The sequence below is a fragment of the Glycine max genome, chromosome 8, assembly GCF_000004515.6.
Source record: "Glycine max cultivar Williams 82 chromosome 8, Glycine_max_v4.0, whole genome shotgun sequence".
NCBI lineage: Eukaryota > Viridiplantae > Streptophyta > Magnoliopsida > Fabales > Fabaceae > Glycine > Glycine max.
Window position 1 is genome coordinate 19,066,525 of NC_038244.2, and position 19,408 is coordinate 19,085,932.

The 19,408-nt window shown below is 32.7% G+C and overlaps 1 protein-coding gene across 2 annotated transcripts; it reads right to left on the reverse strand.

Annotated features, from left to right (window-relative positions):
• Positions 1-5,743: 5,743 nt before the first annotated feature.
• On the reverse strand, positions 5,744-9,236 carry LOC100797148 (uncharacterized). Of its 2 annotated transcripts, none has more exons than XM_006585650.3 (6): positions 8,739-9,236; positions 7,185-7,729; positions 7,035-7,093; positions 6,579-6,677; positions 6,271-6,447; positions 5,744-6,149 (listed from the first exon to the last, which is right to left on the reverse strand). In XM_006585650.3, exons 1-6 carry the CDS (start codon positions 9,176-9,178, stop codon positions 6,108-6,110), a joined length of 1,362 nt encoding a protein of 453 aa, XP_006585713.1. In that variant the 5' UTR covers positions 9,179-9,236; the 3' UTR covers positions 5,744-6,107. The 2 variants fall into 2 exon arrangements, with proteins under 2 accessions (XP_006585713.1, XP_014634685.1); XM_014779199.2 differs by having other exon boundaries at positions 7,185-7,765.
• Between the last annotated feature and the right edge of the window lie 10,172 nt (positions 9,237-19,408).

The following is a 19,408-nucleotide window of genomic DNA, read 5'->3' on the forward strand; positions in this document are numbered from 1 at the left end:
TGAAATTTTGGAAATTGCTATTTGCAACCTTATGTTTGCTATTTCCAATCCCACTTGATTTTTTTTTCCGAAAAAATTATTGTTGAACATGATTAAAGGATTGAAAATTTATGTTCTGTAATTAAATTAATGTGAATGTTTTGCAATTATTGGTAGCAGTAAATATATGTATATGCTACATATTTGCTTGAACGTGTTGGAATGTAAAAACATAATGCAAATATTATTTTATGGTCTGGAATGAAATTAATAAAATGGCTATGAATTGTTAATAGCAATAAGTATGTACAGACCATACATATTTGGTTGGAATTAAATATATGTTGAATTTGTTAGTCACCAAAATGGCCAAATTTATAAGGTTATTTAATTCCAAATTAATGATTATTTCAATTATACTTGGTTGGAATTAAATGTGTGTTGAATTTGTTAGTCACCAAAGTGACCAAATTTGTAAGGTTATTTAATTCCAAAATTAATGATTATTTTGATTACTCATAGAATAATGGATGCTAAATTATATGGTTATTGGTTTATGGGTAATTGAAATTCATTGTTATAAGGCATTTATGGATCGCCCAAAGGTTGATTAGTTGTTCTTATAATTAATGAATATAATTGTAGGCGATTTGTGTGTATCATTAGTTTTATTTATATGCCCAAAGGAAATAGATACTACTAATTGGTGCATATTTAATTGCCAAATAATGTTAAAATTTTATTAGCATCATTATGTTTGTATGTTGTATGTTGGTGTATCACCCAAAGGAGAACATCAATATACATTATCCGTTATCTGAATGAATCATATGTATGACATGTATTTTATGTCTCAAAACACTTATGTGAATTTTATTATGTAATACATGTTTTGAATTCATTGGATTCTTATGCATCATCTGAGCCAATTTTAATGGGCTTAACTTCTCTGACTGAAATGAGCAAGTCCAATTTCACCTCGGTGTTTTGGATCATCATCTTGCTATGTTAGAAGAAAAATTTGTTACTATTATTGATGTTAGTAGCAATGAAGAGAAAATTCATTATAAAACTTGGAAAAGACCTAACAGACTGAGTCTAATGTTAATGAGAATGACTGTTGTAGACAGTATTAAGACAACTCTCCCTAAAATCGAAAGTGCTAAAAAGTTTATGGGATTAGTGGGAGAGTATTCTCAAACAACTGATAAGTCTGTTGTTGGGACATTAATGAATACATTGACCATCATGAAGTTTGATGGTTCACGTACTATGTATGAACATGTCATTGAGATGACAAACATTGCAGCAAGACTTAAGACCTTGGAAATATAATGACTGTGAATGAGAACTTTCTTGTTCAGTTTATTCTAAACTTATTACCGTCTGAGTTTGGCCTGTTCTAAATGAAGTATAATACCATGAAAGATAAATGGAATGTGCATGAATTGCACAGTATGTTAGTTCAGGAAGAAACGAGGCTTAAGAATCAAGGAAGTCACTTAGTCCATTATGTAAGCCACCAAGGGAATCAAGGAGCTCGAAAAGAAATTTATGAAGAAGCATGATAAAGGCAAAGAGTCATTAAAGAACAATAACGACTCTTTGCAAATTCAGAAGAAAGGTATCAAAGGACAATAATTGTCAATTTTGTGAAATCAAGACATTTCCAAAAGGATTGCCTAAAGTGTAAGTCTTAGTTCGAAAAGAAAAGTGAGCTTAATGCTCATGTATGTTTTGAATCAAACTTAACTGAAGTTTTCCATGATACATGATAGATTAATTTTGGATGTATGACTCATGTTTCTAACATTATGCAGAGATTCCTTACCATCCAAACCATAAGCCCAAATGAGAAGTTTGTTTTTCATGGGGAATAGAGTGAAAGCTGCAGTGGAAACAGTTGAGACTTATTGTTTAAAACTCGACACTGAACATCGTTTAGATTTATTGGAAACTCCTTATGTACCTAGTTTATCTAGGAATTTAGTTTCATTATCTAAACTTGATGTTACTGCATACTCTTTTAATTTTGGTAATGAATGTTTTAATGTATTTAAGCATAATCATCTCATTGGTACTGGTATCCTTTATGATTGTTTATATAAATTGAAATTAGACAGTTTGCATGCTGAAACTGTTTTGACTCTGCATCATAGTGTTGGCACTAAACATAGTTTAGTGAATGAACGATCTGCTTTCTTGTGGCATAAACGTTTAGGTCACATTTCTAGAGAAAGGATGGAAAGATTAATAAAGAATGAAATTCTTCCTTATCTGGATTTTATGGATCTAAATATTTGTGTGGGTTGTATTAAGGGAAAACAAGCAAAACATACAAAGAAAAGAGCTACAAGAAGCACTCAGCTTCTTGAAATTGTGCATACTGATATTTGTGGACCTTTTGATGTTAGTTCTTTCGGAAAGGAATGATATTTTATCACCATTATTGATGATTATTCACATTACGGTTATGTCTACTTACTGCCCGAGATTTCTTAGGCAATGGATGCCTTAGAAATTTACTACAATGAAATAAAAGGGCAATTAGACATAAATGTGAAAATTATTAGATATGATAGAGGTGATGAGTATTACGGAAGATATGATGAAACTGGGCAACACCCAGGTCCATTTGCTAAGCTTGTTCAGAAACGTGCATTTGTGTGCAATACACAATTCCCGGTACACCACAACAAAATGGTGTATCAGAAATACATAATAGAACTTTAATGGATATGGTTAGGAGTATGTTAATCAATTAGACTTTACCTGTATCTTTGTGGATGTATGCCTTGAAAATTGCCATGTATTTGTTGAACATGGTTCCTAGTAAGGCAGTTCCAAAGACACCTTTTGAACTGTGGACAAATAGGATACCTAGTATAAGGCACCTGCATGTTTAGGGTTGCCAGACAAAAATAAGGATTTATAATCCGCAAGAAAGAAAATTGGATGCAAGAACAATCAGTGGATATTTCATTGGTTATCTAGAAAAGTCAAAGGGGTATATGTTTTATTGTCCTAATCATAGTATGAGAATTGTCGAAACTGGAAATGCAAGGTTCATTGAAAACGGTGAAATCAGTGGGAGTACAGTTCTACGAGAAGTGGAAATTAAAGAAGTTAGAGTGCAAGTCATTTTAACTTGGGCCTCTAGCAGTAAGGTGATTGCTCTTTTTAAATTGTTGTTACAAAATTAATGAAGAGGAGCAACACAATAATGAACCCATGATGCATAATGAACCTATTATGGAGGAACCACAAGAAGCAGCATTAAAAAGGTCTCAAAGAGAAAAGGAGACCAGCTATTTCAAATGATTATATGGTATACCTACATGAAACAGAAACAGACTTAAGCATTAATGATAATGATCCAGTTTTGTTTTCACAAGTTGTAAGTTGTGATAGTTCTGAGAAGTGGTTAAATGCCATGAAAGAAGAGATAGATTCCATGAAACATAACGGTGTTTGGAACCTTTAGAATTACCAAAGGGTTGTAAGAGAGTTGGTTGTAAGAGAGTTGGTTGTAAGTGGGTCTTCAAGACTAAACGTGACTCTCATGACAACCTTGAACGTTACAAGGCTAGACTTGTTGCTAAGGGATTTACTCAGAAAGATGACATTGATTATAAAGAGACGTTTTCACCCGTCTCACGAAAGGATTCTTTCAGGATTATTATGGCATTAGTAGCCCATTATGACTTGGAGCTACATCAAATAGATGTGAAAACCGCCTTTCTGAAAGGAGATTTAGAGGAGAATGTTTGTATGGACCAACCAATGGGGTTCTCAGTTGAAGGAAATGAACATATGGTGTGCATACTAGAGAAATCAATATACAGTCTTAAAGCAAGTTTCCCGCCAATGGTATTTGAGGTTTAATGATACCATTATTTCCTTTAGATTTAAGGAAAACATTGTTTATCAGTGTATGTATCTGAAGGTCAGTGGGAGTAAGGTTATTTTCTAATTCTGTATATTGATGATATCTTGCTTGTAGCAAACGATCTTGATCTTCTTCACGAGACTAAGAAATTTCTCTCTAGAAACTTTGAAGTGAAAGATATGGGTGAGGTAAGTTATGTGATAGGGATAGAAATATTCCATAATAGATCACAAGGATTGTTAGGCTTATCTCAGAAAGTATATATATCGATAAAGTGCTATAGAGATTCAAGATGGAAAGGTGTTTAACATCACCTATTCTAATTTAGAAATGAGACAGAGTTAGTCTCGCACAATATCCTATAAATGATATGGAACGAAAACAAATGAAAGTAATTTTGTATGCATCAGTTGTTGTTGCATCTGAGAGCTGAATTTATAGTATGTTTTGAGGCTACAATTCAGGCTAATTGGCTGCGAAACTTTATTTCAGGGCTTGGAATTGTCGACAGTATTGCTAGGCCGCTGAAAATGTATTGTGATAACTTCGCAGCAATATTTTTTTGTGAGAACGACAAATACTCTAAGGGTGCTAAGCATATGAAATTGAGGTACTTTGTCGTGAAGGAAGAAGTTCAGAAACAAAGAGTGTCAATGGAACATATTAGCACAAACCTTATGATAGTTGACCCTTTGAATAAGGGATTATTGCCCAAGACATTATAGAACATGTTGAAAGTATGGGCATTATTGTTATTGATGATCATTAAGTGTAATTTACCTTATGTAATTTTGCTGACACTCTGAGCTCAATTATGATATGTTTCTGATTACCTGTTCTCTATGTTTGCATGCATGTTTGTGTTAGAATAATGTTAACAGGTTTTGTCTTGAATGAAGACATTATGTTGGACCAATTATGTACTCCTAACTAATGATCATATTAAGGAAAAGACTAATTTGTAGTACATGGAAGGGACTATGTCGATTAGATGATGTACAACCGCCATGACTCGAATTGGTTCATATTCTTAATCATGAAATTATGATGTACCCAGTGTATAGAACAATTTAGTCCATTTTTAATGCGCATTATGTTAGTTAATCTATTTATTTATTTAGTCCATAATGTTTATTAATGTCACATGAGCCAAGTGGGAGAATGTAAGAATTAATGTCTCATGTGAGAGACATGTGACTTATGTAGGGACTAATAAGTAAATAATTAACGATTAAGAGCTAAATTGTAATTGGGCTTAATAGGAGAAGTTTTTAGGGTTAACTGCTACTTGATGGGAGTAGTGGTTATAAAAGGGGCTTAATACCCACTAACGTGAAATAAGGTTCCCTTCCTGACCAGAAAGTGTTCTCTCTCACCCATAGTCATCACAAACGGAGAGAGGCAGAAAAGAAAGACCTAAGGAAGTGAAATCTTATTTCTCTCATCTTTCAAGGAAATCAAAGTGCACTGGAGAGAAGTTCCTGAAGAGATAGGTACACATCATTATCTATTGTTATTTATTGATTGTTTGTGAAAACCATAGATTTCAAGATCCTGTTGTTTCCTATCATTGATAGTTTAGGAAACCCCTTAAGAATTTTTACACAAAGCACTGTACTAGAACCCTAATTTTGTGAGTTACAGCGGAATCTATTCTTTCCATTATCTCCTTCCTTTAATCCAAAGGCATCCAACTTAATTTTATAATTGCATTGAATTTGAGACATTGTAGTTATAAGTTTTCTTTCAATAATTTATAGTAATTGCATTTACATGTGTTAATATTGGTTATTGAATAGTTTTTCTTTTCCTAATAAAATGTAGGAGATTGAAACCTCTTGAGTATGACATGTAATTTGGCTGTAGTCAACGAGATGGAGTTGCAATAGGGTTATAGGTTTCCATATGAATCACATACAAACTAACTCTTGTTTCCATTTCATATCATATACAAATCAAATACTAAGGCCAATCAAATTACCTTCTGTTAACTACATCAGAAACAATACCTACCTAAGCAACAAACAGCTTATGAAGTTATGATACAAACATAAATAGAACAGCAGATCCATCAGTAAACTATTTGTACAAAAGAGCTGATGTGTTCAAGTTTCATGTATTTAGCTATATATGCTGCTTGTCAACAACAAACACTCCCGACATTTCGAATGTCAAGCTTGGTGTTTGTCCACAAATCTCAAGACAAAACTGAGTTATCAAGATTAGAGTCATCCACTGGCTAGAAGGAAACATCTATGGAAATGAATGCAGCCCATGCATCCTGTTTCAATGTGAATTTGGAATCAGCATTGATTCTCATAGCATTCTTTATTGCCACAAAAAAACTTAATGGTAGAAGTGGAAATAGAATTTATGATATATGGTTTATAAATTTTTCACACCTGAAGAATTGAGAAAGCCTTCTCTGCTACATACTTCTGAAGGAGTGTTGCTCCTCTTTGCTGCAGTTTGTCTGGGTGCAGGCATAACCTTGCTTTCTGATAAGCCTTCTTCACCTGTGAGCTTTCTAATAGACTCTTAGGAGGAATAGCATACCAGCCACTCTCAGGCCTTAGAATCTGGAAATGAAAAAAATATAACCAGGTCAATTCTCCTGTGTTATCTATCTGTATACTCAAATGGGGTATAAAACTACGGAAGATTTCATATATTGTCAGTAATAGGAAATCATCAACAAAGAAAATCTTACATGATGTAATGTTGAAAGTAGTAGCCTAATATCTGTTTCCTTGCCAGATGACCACAATCTTATATCTCTGTCTAACTTCTCTGTTTCTGTCTGTTGCTTCTGTAGATAAAGCACAGCTATCAATAAGCTTTATTGTGAGGAAATAGAAATGAAAACAAAGGAAACACTAATATGTGTAATTTCTTGAACAATATCTTTTATTAACTAGTAGTGTGATCTTGGGAAATTGGAGGTTGTGTCATCAATCTTCAACGATTGGCAGAGCATGGAATGGTTTAAATCAAAATCACTTGAAAAAAGTTTCGTTCTTAATAAATGGTTGCCTCTTTTTTTTTTCAATTTTACAACCCAACATCATATTTCAAACATTTATTTTCATAAAAGATCTGATTAAGCTTTGTATCAGTTATATGATATGATATGCTGATACTTATTTAGGCTTATCCAATACATTACCTCCTGAGTTTGAACTATTCCAATTCCATTGTCATGGTATTCACTTGCATCAGAGCCTCCTGCATCATACAATACAAACATAAGCTTCCGCTAGACTGTTTCAGAATACATTAACTTTGTATGAAACTTTTTATTAGCCAAGACAATCACCTATTCCAACAGTTTGCTCTTTGCCATCGTTTCTTATGCTTGATTCTTCATCAGAGCTTTGCGATTGAAACTTCTCTTTGGCCCATGCAATTGCTTCATCAATGGCTGATTCTCCACACTCTTCCCTTCTGAGGTTGGAGTTGAGTTCAATGACATAGGAGCTCATAATATCGTCGTCGTCGTCGTCATCATCATCTTCTATAATTTGGTCTGAAAGCACACGATCATGCACAGAAAATTTTGCCTCAGGTTCTTGATAAAGCGAAGAGACGACAGAAAATGGGGAATTGAGCTCCCAGTCATCAGTGAACACTTTGGTGCTTTGATATGAATTGGATTCAAGACTAATGGTTTCTGGGGATGAGGCTCTTCTTGAGGATCCTAAATGGGGGCTTCTGAAGTTCTCCTTGTATTCATTGTCCTGATGCTGAATTTCAAATGACTGATCCTTGCATGCAAAAAGGGGCACCCCAAGTTTACTTGTGTATTCCTCAGCCTCAGGCATCACAGTGGATGGATTCCATCTCCATGGAATATTGATTGGCCTGTAGCAATTATTTGGAACACTCAGAATTCCATTACTGCATTACCACAGTTTCAGGAAATCATTTTTATTCTTTAATCTAATCCTAAAAAATTAACATTATTGTGGAAACTAGAAAGGCTACATAGTTGAAGATTAAAGTGACATACAAGTATTGACTAATGAAATGGCTGCCATGAATGGTTTACTTCCTATAACCACCAACTTCACCAAGCTTGGCTCATTACATTCGGTTAATTTATTCTGAAAAAACAAAACACTTCTTTTTACTAGTATTTTACAAGTTTAGAATAGGCAAGCCACTGAACAATTAAAAGCACAAAAAAATATCAATAACATTTGTTTAGTATTTTTTCGGATAATTCAATTTTTCAAAAACAATTATTTACAGTTTAAGATATCTATTAAAAAATTAGAAAAAATAAGAATTTAATTAATATCATATCTAAACCAATTTTGAATTCTGGCCGTATCGAAATTAAACTCTAACACTTCCAACATGGAAATAGAAAACAAAAAATTCAGCTTTGAAAATAAACCAGGACATAAGAGAAATTCTTCTCATCCCATTCTGTTTGGATTAAAATTAAAAAAGTATTTTAATGAATTTCAACATACAATTGCTGATTTCAATATATAAAATAAAAAGGAAAATAATTACTTTATAAGTAAAAATACTCTTTTTGTAAAAAAAGTAAAAATACTTTTAATCTCTGTAAAATTCAAGCATGTATTCAGTTCGTGTTTTGTTTAACGTTTGATTTTTTATAATCATGTTACAATATATATTAATATGATTTTTAGTGGATTTTCTCATGTTTGATTCCATGTTAACTTGATTTTAAGTTAAAAACAACTTTAATAGTTTTTGAATTGAATCCAAAATTTATAAAATTTATTACTAACTTATTTTTGTAAGGGCATGGATGTAAAATTGAAAAAAAAAACAGTTGAGTTTTCAGTTTTGTTCTCAGTGGTGTGTCTCTCGGTCTCCCAACTGTTAAAAGTACCTTAGCTTTGAAGCAAAACCAGAAAGTGCCACGTCATCTCCAATCGCCGGCCGGCGAGGGCTTAACTCCTCCGAACTCATCGCCGACGACGAATTCTCTTTCGACAGTGACCTTGACCGCTCTCTCGATCTCCGGTCATCGTCCGACCTGAATATGTCGCTGTAAAATCCCTCATTCCTCGCCGGAATCCTGAACACCGGCAAGCTCCGGCCATCCTTAGGTGCCGGGAACGTGAACTCTGGTGGTCGGAAAACTTCCTCGTAAAAAGAACCAGAGCTCGAGAATTTGTGCGCAAGGAGAGTTCGCGGTGGGCCACCAAAGACGTCGGCGAAGTCGTCGGCGTCCATAGATTCCGAATTGCCGGCGCCGTAGAAGATGGAGGGTCTCCGCCGGGAAGATGACCGGTTTTCCACCGATCTCCGGCGAGGGAAACCACGCATTAAGTCGATGCCAATGTGGAGCGTGTGCTTTGTTTTTTTATTATTATTGTTTGATGTATGGAGCTAATATATAGAGTGATAGTTGAAAGAGCAATGCACGCACAATTTTTTTAAAAAAAGAAAGTTTGAAGAAATAAAGTGATTTGTGAAAAAGACATTGATTGGCTTTTACACTTTTTTTTTTCCTACTACCATATTTTTTTCAATTTATTTTCATTTTTTATACTTTTCACATTATCTATAGAGATGTTAAAAAGTAATTGTATGGCATACTAGGTATTCTTCATTTAATTTTATGTAAAAATATTTGTGTGTGTTTTGATAGATGTAAATTTGTCATAACTATTTTTCTTTTGAAGAATTTAGTCAATTACTTTGAGTGGTGTCTTTATTTTCAATTATTTTTTTATAAGATACTTATATTGTATTTACTTAAAATATATTTAGTATAATTTCTAATTAGTTAAATGTCTATGGAAGACGTCTAACTCGTACATGAATTAGTTGTAAAAGTTTAGGTAATTATCTTCATTTTTACGGATAAGAAAATAAATATATAAAAATATTTTATATCAAACGTGAATAAAAATAAATTCAAAATTTTCTTACTGAAAACTGAACGGTAGAAATTAGTTTAAAAAAAAAGTAAATGATACTCAAAGTTAATTTTGTTTATATCCTACGATTGGTTTTGCTTTCTCTCAAATGGTGTGTGATAATTGAAGGGAAAATGCATGGTGGGATAGAATTGCTTTCCTTACCTGGAAAGATGCTTATGCTGGAAATTGAAGTCCCCACAGACATCATAATGAGAGTTGTGTTTTCTTTTCCTCCTTTTCGCACCATGCGTGGGACATGCAATTCTGTGTTGCCCTTTCGGTTGTCTTCATGCCCCAAATCGAGTTTGTCAAGCCATTATTATTTTGGAATGTATAATTTTGAACTTGAGGAAAAGAATATGCGGATAAAAATTATTCAAGGGAAAAAAAAAAAAGAGTAAACAAACTAGTAGTACCCTTAGAACATAGCTGTCACTAATTATTGCTTTTAATTGGAGGGATTGGCTGAAAATGTCAGAAGTGTGGATTTATGTATATAGCTGAAGAAGAAAAAGTAAACAAAAAGTGGACTTGGGGAAGGATGATTGATGCCTCAAAAGGGGACACTGCATGCTTAAGTTGATTTGAGATCAGCCTCACCCTTCACTTATTCCATTTAGAGATCATAATCAATATACTTTTGATTTTTAGATGAGGTGATGTAAGACTCACCAACTAACCCAGATGGCCTAAATGATTATGGTTTTCAATTTTTATTGTGTCCTTTTTCTTTCTCCATTATATTGTAATTGGCTGTTTAAATGCATTACGACGTGCAAGAAGGATACGTAGGCTTGACTTCCCATTATTTAGTGTGACAGAGGAATTAGTAAAATACTTTTTCGGTAGATAACAAAAGCTTAGGTGAATTGAGTTTTGGGATTTCGTTGGAAGCAAGATAAGACTTATACCTTAGAAATAGTTCATGTGTCTTTTTTTTTTTTTTGTAGTATTTCTTGCATTTGCTCTCCAATAAAGATACTTTTGTCTTTCAAACAACAACATTAATAATAAAAAAATATGTTGAAAAGTATGATACTAACGTATCTAATAATTAGTGTGTTGTTCAGTATGATTGTGAGTTTTATTAAGTTATGGTTTTTTTTTTTTTTAAAATAAAATCAATTTTTAGGATTATAAGAGTCTTTTTGGGTGGTTTTTAATTTTTAGTTTTAGTTTTTTTCAAAAAATTAAACCAATTTTTAAAATATAATTAGTTTCAAATAAATTATTTTAAAGTTTTATATTATATTAAAACTAATCTTAGAGTGTTTTTGTGTGATGACGACGACAATAATAACGATGATGATGGTATCAACAACAAACAACAACAATAGAAATAATAGTGATGATCACAATAACAATGCGATAGATGTGACATTTGGTTGTGATAGTGACGATGTGGTGGTGACAGCCAATGATGGTGACAGTGATGAAGGTGATATTAGTTATGATGGTGGTAATAGTAATGTCGATGATATTGGTATGGAGTAGTGGTGGTAGCAATGTTGGTAAGGGTCGCAATGACGCTAGTAGTTGTGGTCATGAAGGTGGTATTGTTGTTGTTCGTAATGGTGGTGATGATAATGATAACGGTGAAAGTGACATGGATGATGATGGTGGTGATAACAATATTAGTAGTGATGATAATGTTAGTGGTAACAATGGTGACAATAACAATAGTGTTGGTGGTGTTTGCAATCACATTAGTGATGATTGTGCTGGTAACAATGATCACCCGTGACTCATTACTAAGTTGACCTAACTCGGACGTTAAGTTTTATAAAACTAAAATTTTATTAATAGTCCAAAACACTTTATATAGGATGATTTGATGATTTTAAGCAATACACACTAGATAGATGCTAATATCATTTTAAAATATCACTTGAACCTAATTTAATTCTATAAAATCAACTTATAATAATATAAGAATTATCTTCCACTTAGTCTTTTAAAAAAAATTTACCTACCACTTATATACTTTAAATTGTTATATTACTAGTTGGTGTGCGATTTCTTATTGTAATGGATGGTGCTTTTTGACCTAGGAAATAGACGGTGAAGAATGTACGTGTGTGTGCGTTTTTATCAAAAGAAGTATAGAGAAATTCAAAATCCTACATGTAATTTTAAATTGAAATCACGAGTTTTAATTAGAGACAGGTAATAACTAATCTCAATTCTTATTGGTACATGTAAAATACACTTAGATACTTATTTAAATTATTTTAAAAAAAGTGATACACGATTGGGTTACACACTAATAATAAAACTAGTTATGATTTGAGATTAGCTACTTCTTGGGTACTAACTAAATCTTTTTTTTTTCTATGATTTGAGATTAGCACTTCTTGGGTACTAACTAAATCTTTTTTTTTCTTAAAAAACATTTGTTCAGTTAATATTAGTGCTTCTTTTTTCTCTAAGTTTTTCCATACATTTTTTAATTTCTAACTCAATCACATCTATTCAATTATACACACACCATACTCATATCCACATGGCATATAAATCAGCTGGCATGTGCCACACTTCCAAAGAAATTAGAATTGTAGATTTAACTGAAAAATGAGCATTTCAGAGACACTGATATAAGCTTTGACAGTACCAAACTTTCAAAAAAGTGTAGATTTAGCTAAAAAATCAGGACCTTTATCCTTTTTTTTATATATAAGATATTTCCGACAGAGATAAGCTATAGACAGAACCAAACTTTTAAATGAGTGTAGTAGATATTTTGCTAAAAATATTGCACGCGCGTTTACCTTCTTTTTTATATATGATATTTCAGACACTGAGATAAGTATATATAGACACTGCCAAACTTTTTATTAAGTGTGGATTGTTTAGCTAAAAAGATCGGCACGTTTTTTTTTCTTTTATAATAAAATATTTCAGATACTTTCAGACACTGAGATATGTATAGACAGAAACCAAACGGCAATGCCCTAATGCATGAGGAAAATGCCAAAGGAACACTGTAGTATTGCTATGATTAAACACAATGTTGTACTATGCTATATTGCAATGTCTTCCTTATATCTAGATGTTGTAGTCCAATACTTAAATAAGTAACAAGAAAACTGATCTATCGGTGTACGTATACGACAGATTGAGAACTGTTCGGGATGAATGTTCTTGCTGATGCCTCATTTTCGAGTACTTTTCAATTCAAGCACCAATAACGGTCGAATAATTAACTTGAGATATTTTGGTTCTTGGGCTCGATGAGTAGGGTTTGATCCATGAGAAGTACCATGTATCTATGTACATGTATAGAGCTTAATGCTCATTGACCTTATAAAATATATTTTGTTCATTCAATAATAAATATTAGTGGGCATGCATGACTTTTTATGTAATATAGATTATTATAAAAATTAATAAATTAATGATATATAATAATGAGTTGTTATGACAGTTTATTTATGTATGTAACTTTTTTGCTCACATATATATAAAGAGAAAAAGAATAAATCAACTTATTTCAAAAGTAATTTTTTTAGAATTATCTATATTTTTGTCATTTTTTTAAAATTTAATGAATATATATATATATATATATATATATATATATATATATATATATATATATATATATATATATATATATATTCATAAAGTGAATTGATTTACAAGCACCGATCAGCTAGCATAGCTAAAAACTATAACATTAGAAATTATTTTTTTTATAAAAGATGTTTGCTAATCTTAAAGTAATTTGCTCCTCAATAATGAAACTTCGATTTCTTATTTTGTACAGTAATTTCAATCTTCAGATATAAGATATGATATCAGTTGTCATTGATCACAAAAGTTTCACCATAAAATTAATAGTTACTCACGTGAAGTAGTGTTTTACTTTTACCACCCGGATATATTTGAGAACAAGAAATATAGGATTGGAGGGTCTCCTTTTTCTTTTCATTTCATATAATCTTTACTATGTATATATCATATCCTTCTTGATTTCCTAAACTGCAAATTAGTATAACATTGGCACTATATATATATATATATATATATATATATATATATATATATATATATGAGAAATGATTGCAGCAAATTCCTCTTCACATTTTTTTTATTGTTGATTAAAATTTATAAAATTTGATTATAATTTATCAAAAATAAAATACAACTCATAAAATTTTATAATTTTCAATAAATAAATATGTTAAATGACAAGTAGTTAATATTTCCCTTTAATAGTATGAGAACAATCAATGTGCATGACCGGATGAAATTATGCAAATTTTGAAAATGATTTCCGTTCAATTCATTTTGCTAGTTAAACCCTAAGTGATATATATGGAACTAGTAGAGCATCTTACTTATATGATTAAACGAGTGAGAGAAAAAAAAAAAAAGCAAAATCATTGGCAGTTCAGCCCTTAAGCAAACACAAACCGTTTCTTGTTGCCTTTGCATGTGAAAAGTAAAACCACCTTCATCATGCATGTCCTCTGTGCAAAATAGCAAAAAGCAAGTCAAAGCTTGCATGCATTTCTCTCAAATCATTAGTCTTCCACACCTTTCCATTCTTACACTTTTTCCCTTAGATTATTTTCATCTTTTTAGTTGAAATTACTACATGGTCGTACGTAACACGTACTCAGAATAGCCACCGAATGGCAAACCAAACCTTTGGTGTAGGAAAGCACATTGTGAATTGATCTCTTCAAAACTAAATATATCCCCACCAGCCTAGCTAACATTCAATGTTACATATTGGTACAAAGGTTCGCACATGCCACTCTTGTTCAATCACCAAAAGCTAGATCCTGGCCCCATTTCTATATATCTTTCTCATGTGATACTAGTGGAAAAAGTGAACATGCACTAGCATCTGCCCTACAAGATTCTTCAAGATAATCCATTTAGGGATCTTATGCCTATATCATACCATGTCACTATATACCTCCCTTAGAATCCTTCTTATTGGTTAATCTTACAAGTAGAATGTGGTCTTTCCTTCACTGTGGCATGAAGTGCATGTGCTTTATATAAATTATTACTATTAGCAGGTCACCACCGGCATGATTAATAGTTTAGATATTGATTTTAATTGCAGCCACAGTTTGAGCACCGCTCCTTAGACCGACTCAATGTTTATTTATAAATGTGTTTTTTTCTATATAAAATTCACATATATAATACAAGAAAGAAAAACAAGTAAATTTGACTAACAGGTTAGGCTGGGCCAATAAACCTATGGCTCATATGAAAATCAACCCCGCCGTGTATACCCTTTTGCCCGGTCAGGTGACGGTTTATAAACAAGAAAGTGAGTGATATAATAAAAAAGGAGAGCTAGAAAAAAGAAGTGAGTGTAAATGAAATGTAAAAAGAAGTACAAAAATAATTCAAAGTTGTATCGAGAGGTCTAATCTAGTTAATTAAAGAAGATAGGTGACTTGATCGAATTGTGAGAGGCATATGACTTAGTAGGGACTAATAAATAAATAATTAACGATTAAGGGCTAAATTGTAATTGGGCTTAATAGGAGAAGTTTCTAGGTTAACTGCTACTTGATGGGAGTAGTGGTTATAAAAGGGGCTTAATACCCACTAACGTGAAATAAGGTCCCCTTCCTGACCAGAAAGTGCTCTTTTCTCACCCATAGCCATCACGAACGGAGAGAGACAGAAAAGAAAGGTCAAAGGAAGTGAAATCCTATTTCTCTCAAGATCAAGGAAATCAAAGTGCACCAGAGAGAAGTTCCTATGGAGAAAGGTACACATCATTATCTATTATTCTTTATTGATTGTTTGTGAGAACCATAAATTTCAAGATCCTGTTGGTTTTCTATAATTGTTAGTCTAGGAAACCCTCAAGAATTTTTTACATGTGGTATCAGAACATGTGTTATGAAATTTATGATTCTCCAAGAATGATTTAATTTCTCCCAATTATGCATAAACCCTAATTATGAAATTTAGGGATTTTTAATTTATGTTACATGTATTTTCAATTACATGTTTTGATAACGTGCCTTTCGTGTTAATTATATTTTCCGCTGCAAAGTATGAAATTCTAGATATATAAAATTTCATGAGAAGGAAAGCCATGAAAGCGGTAGAATTTTTGGAAATTCTGTTTTTGAGAAAGAAAGCCAGAGTGATCTTTGCTGGACTTCCAATTCATGTCTTTTATTGGAATTAGAGATGAAAATTATATATTATAATAATAATAATAATAATAAATACCAATTACGTTTTGGAGAAAGCCATATCCCATTACATAACGGCAAGTTTCATGTTATGGAGAAAGTGTTACGCTTCTATTGTTAATTCCAACTTTGAAAAGCTGCCGGGTACCTTTATTGCAGGGAAGGATTCCTTTTCGAATTTCTATTTGCAAACCCCTTTCTGCTATTTCCAATTCCACTTGCCTATTTTTTTTTCTCGAAAATGATCATTAAACATGATTAAAGGATTGAAAGTTTATGTTCTATAATTAAATTAATGTGAATGTTTTGCAATTATTGGTAGCAGTAAATATATGTATATACTACATATTTGCTTGAACGTGTTAGAATGTAAAAACAACAAATAAATGCAAATATTATTTTATGGCCTAGAATGGAATTAATGGAATGGCTATAAATTGTTAATAGCAATAAGTATGTGCAGGCCATATATATTTGGTTGGAATTAAATGTATGTTAAATATTTTAGTCACCAAAGTGGCGAAATTTGTAAGATTATTTAATTCCAAATTAATAATTATTTCAATTACTCATAGAATAATGGATGCTAAATTGAAATTCATTGTTATAAGGCATTTATGGATCGCCCAAAGGTTGATTAGTTGTTCTTATAATTAATGAATATTATTGTAGGCAATTTGTGTGTATCATTAGTTTTATTTATATACCCAAAGGAAATAGATACTACTAATTGGTGCATATTTAATTGTCAAATAATGTTAAAATTTTATTAGCATCATCATGTTTGTATGTTGTGTGTTGGTGTGTCACCCAAAGGAGAACATCAATATACATTGATTTTTATCTGAGTAAATTATATGCATGACTTGTGTTTCATGTACCAAAATGCTTATGTGAAGTTTTATTATGCAGTACCAGTTCCCAACTCATTGAATTCTCATGTATCATCTGTACCAATTTTTAATGGGCTTAAGTTCTCTGATTGGAATGAGCAAGTTCAATTTCATCTCGGTGTTTTGGATCTTGATCTTGCTATATTGGAAGAGAAGCCTGCTACTATTACTGATGCTAGTAGCAATGAACAGAAAGCTCATTATAAAGCTTGGGAAAGATCTAACAGACTCAGCCTAATGTTCATGAGAATGACTGTTGCAGATAGTATTAAGACAGCTCTCCCTAAAACCGATAGTGCTAAAGAGTTTATGGGGTTAGTGGGAGAGCGCTCTCAAACAGCTGATAAGTCTCTTGCTGGGACATTAATGAGTACACTAACCACCATGAAGTTTGATGGTTCATGTACTATGCATGAACATGTCATTGAGATGACAAACATTGCAGCAAGACTTAAGACCTTGGGAATGGCTGTGAATGAGAATTTCCTTGTTCAGTTTATTCTAAACTCATTACCGTCTGAGTATGGCCCGTTTCAAATGAGCTATAATACCATGAAAGATAAATGGAATGTGCATGAATTGCACAGTATGTTAGTTCAGGAAGAAACGAGGCTTAAGAATCAAGGAAGTCACTCAATCCATTATGTAAGCCACCGAGGGAATCAAGGAGCTGGAAAAAAATTTGTAAAGAAACATGATAAAGGCAAAGGACCATTAAAGATCAAGGACGGTCCTGTGCAAATCCAGAAGAAAGCATCAAAGAACAATAATTGTCATTTTTGTGGAAAATCTGGACACTTCCAGAAAGATTGCCCAAAGCGTAAGTCTTGGTTCGAAAAGAAAGGTGAGCTCAATGCTCTTGTATGTTTTGAATCAAACTTAACTGAAGTTCCCTATAATACATGGTGGATTGATTCTGGATGTACAACTCATGTTTCTAATACTATGCAGGGATTCCTTACAATCCAGACCATAAGTCCAAATGAGAAGTTTGTTTTCATGGGGAATAGAGTGAAAGCTCCAGTGGAAGCGGTCGGGACTTATCGTTTAAAACTCGACACTGGACATCATTTAGATTTACTGGAAACTCTTTATGTACCTAGTTTATCAAGGAATTTGGTTTCATTATCTAAACTTGATATTACTGGATACTCTTTTAATTTTGGTAATGGATGTTTCAGTTTATTTAAGTATAATCATCTCATTGGTACTGGTGTTCTTTGCGATAGTTTATATAAATTGAAATTGGATGGTTTGTATGTTGAAACCATTTTAACTCTGCATCATAATGTTGGCACTAAACGTAGTTTAGTGAATGAACGATCTGCTTTCTTGTGGCATAAACGTTTAGGTCACATTTCTAGAGAGAGGATAGAAAGATTAATAAAGAATGAAATTCTTCCTGATCTAGATTTTACGGATCTAAATATTTGTGTGGATTGTATCAAGGGAAAACAAACAAAACACACAAAGAAAGGAGCCACAAGAAGCACTCAGCTTCTTGAAATTGTGCATACAGATATTTGTGGACCTTTTGATGTTAGTTCTTTCGGAAGGGAAAGATACTTTATCACCTTTATTGATGATTATTCACGTTATGGTTATGTCTACTTACTGCATGAGAAATCTCAGGCAGTGAATGCTTTGGAAATTTACTTGAATGAAGTAGAAAGACAATTAGACAGAAAGGTGAAAATTATTAGATCTGATAGAGGTGGTGAGTATTACGGAAGATATGATGAAACTGGGCAACACCCAGGTCCATTTGCTAAGCTCCTTCAGAAACGAGGCATTTGTGCGCAATACACAATGCATGGTACGCCACAACAAAATAGTGTATCAGAAAGGCGTAACAGAACTTTAATGGATATGATTAGGAGTATGTTAATCAATTCATCCTTGCCCGTATCTTTGTGGATGTATGCTTTGAAAACTGTCATGTATTTGTTAAATAGGGTTCCTAGTAAAGCAGTTCCAAAGACACCTTTTGAACTGTGGACAAATAGGACACCTAGTATGAGGCACCTACACGTTTGGGATTGCTAGGCAGAAATAAGAATTTACAATCCGCAAGAAAGAAAATTGGATGCAAGAACAATCAGTGGATATTTCATTGGTTATCCAGAAAAGTCAAAGGGGTATATGTTTTATTGTCCTAATCATAGTATGAGAATTGTCGAAACTGGAAATGCAAGGTTCATTGAAAACGGTGAAATCAGTGGGAGTACAGTTCCACGAGAAGTGGAAATTAAAGAAGTTAGAGTGCAAGTCCCTTTAGCTTTTGCCTCTAGCAGTAAGGTGATTACTACTTCAGTTATTGCTACAAACAGTAATGAAGAAGTACAACACAATGATGAGCCCATGATACATAATGAACCCATTGTGGAAGAACCACAGGAAGTAGCATTAAGGAAGTCTCAAAGAGAAAGAAGACCAGCTATTTCGAATGATTATGTGGTATACTTACATGAAACAGAAACAAACTTAAGCATTAATGATAATGATCCAGTTTCATTTTCACAGGCTGTAAGTTGTGATAATTCTGAGAAGTGGTTAAAT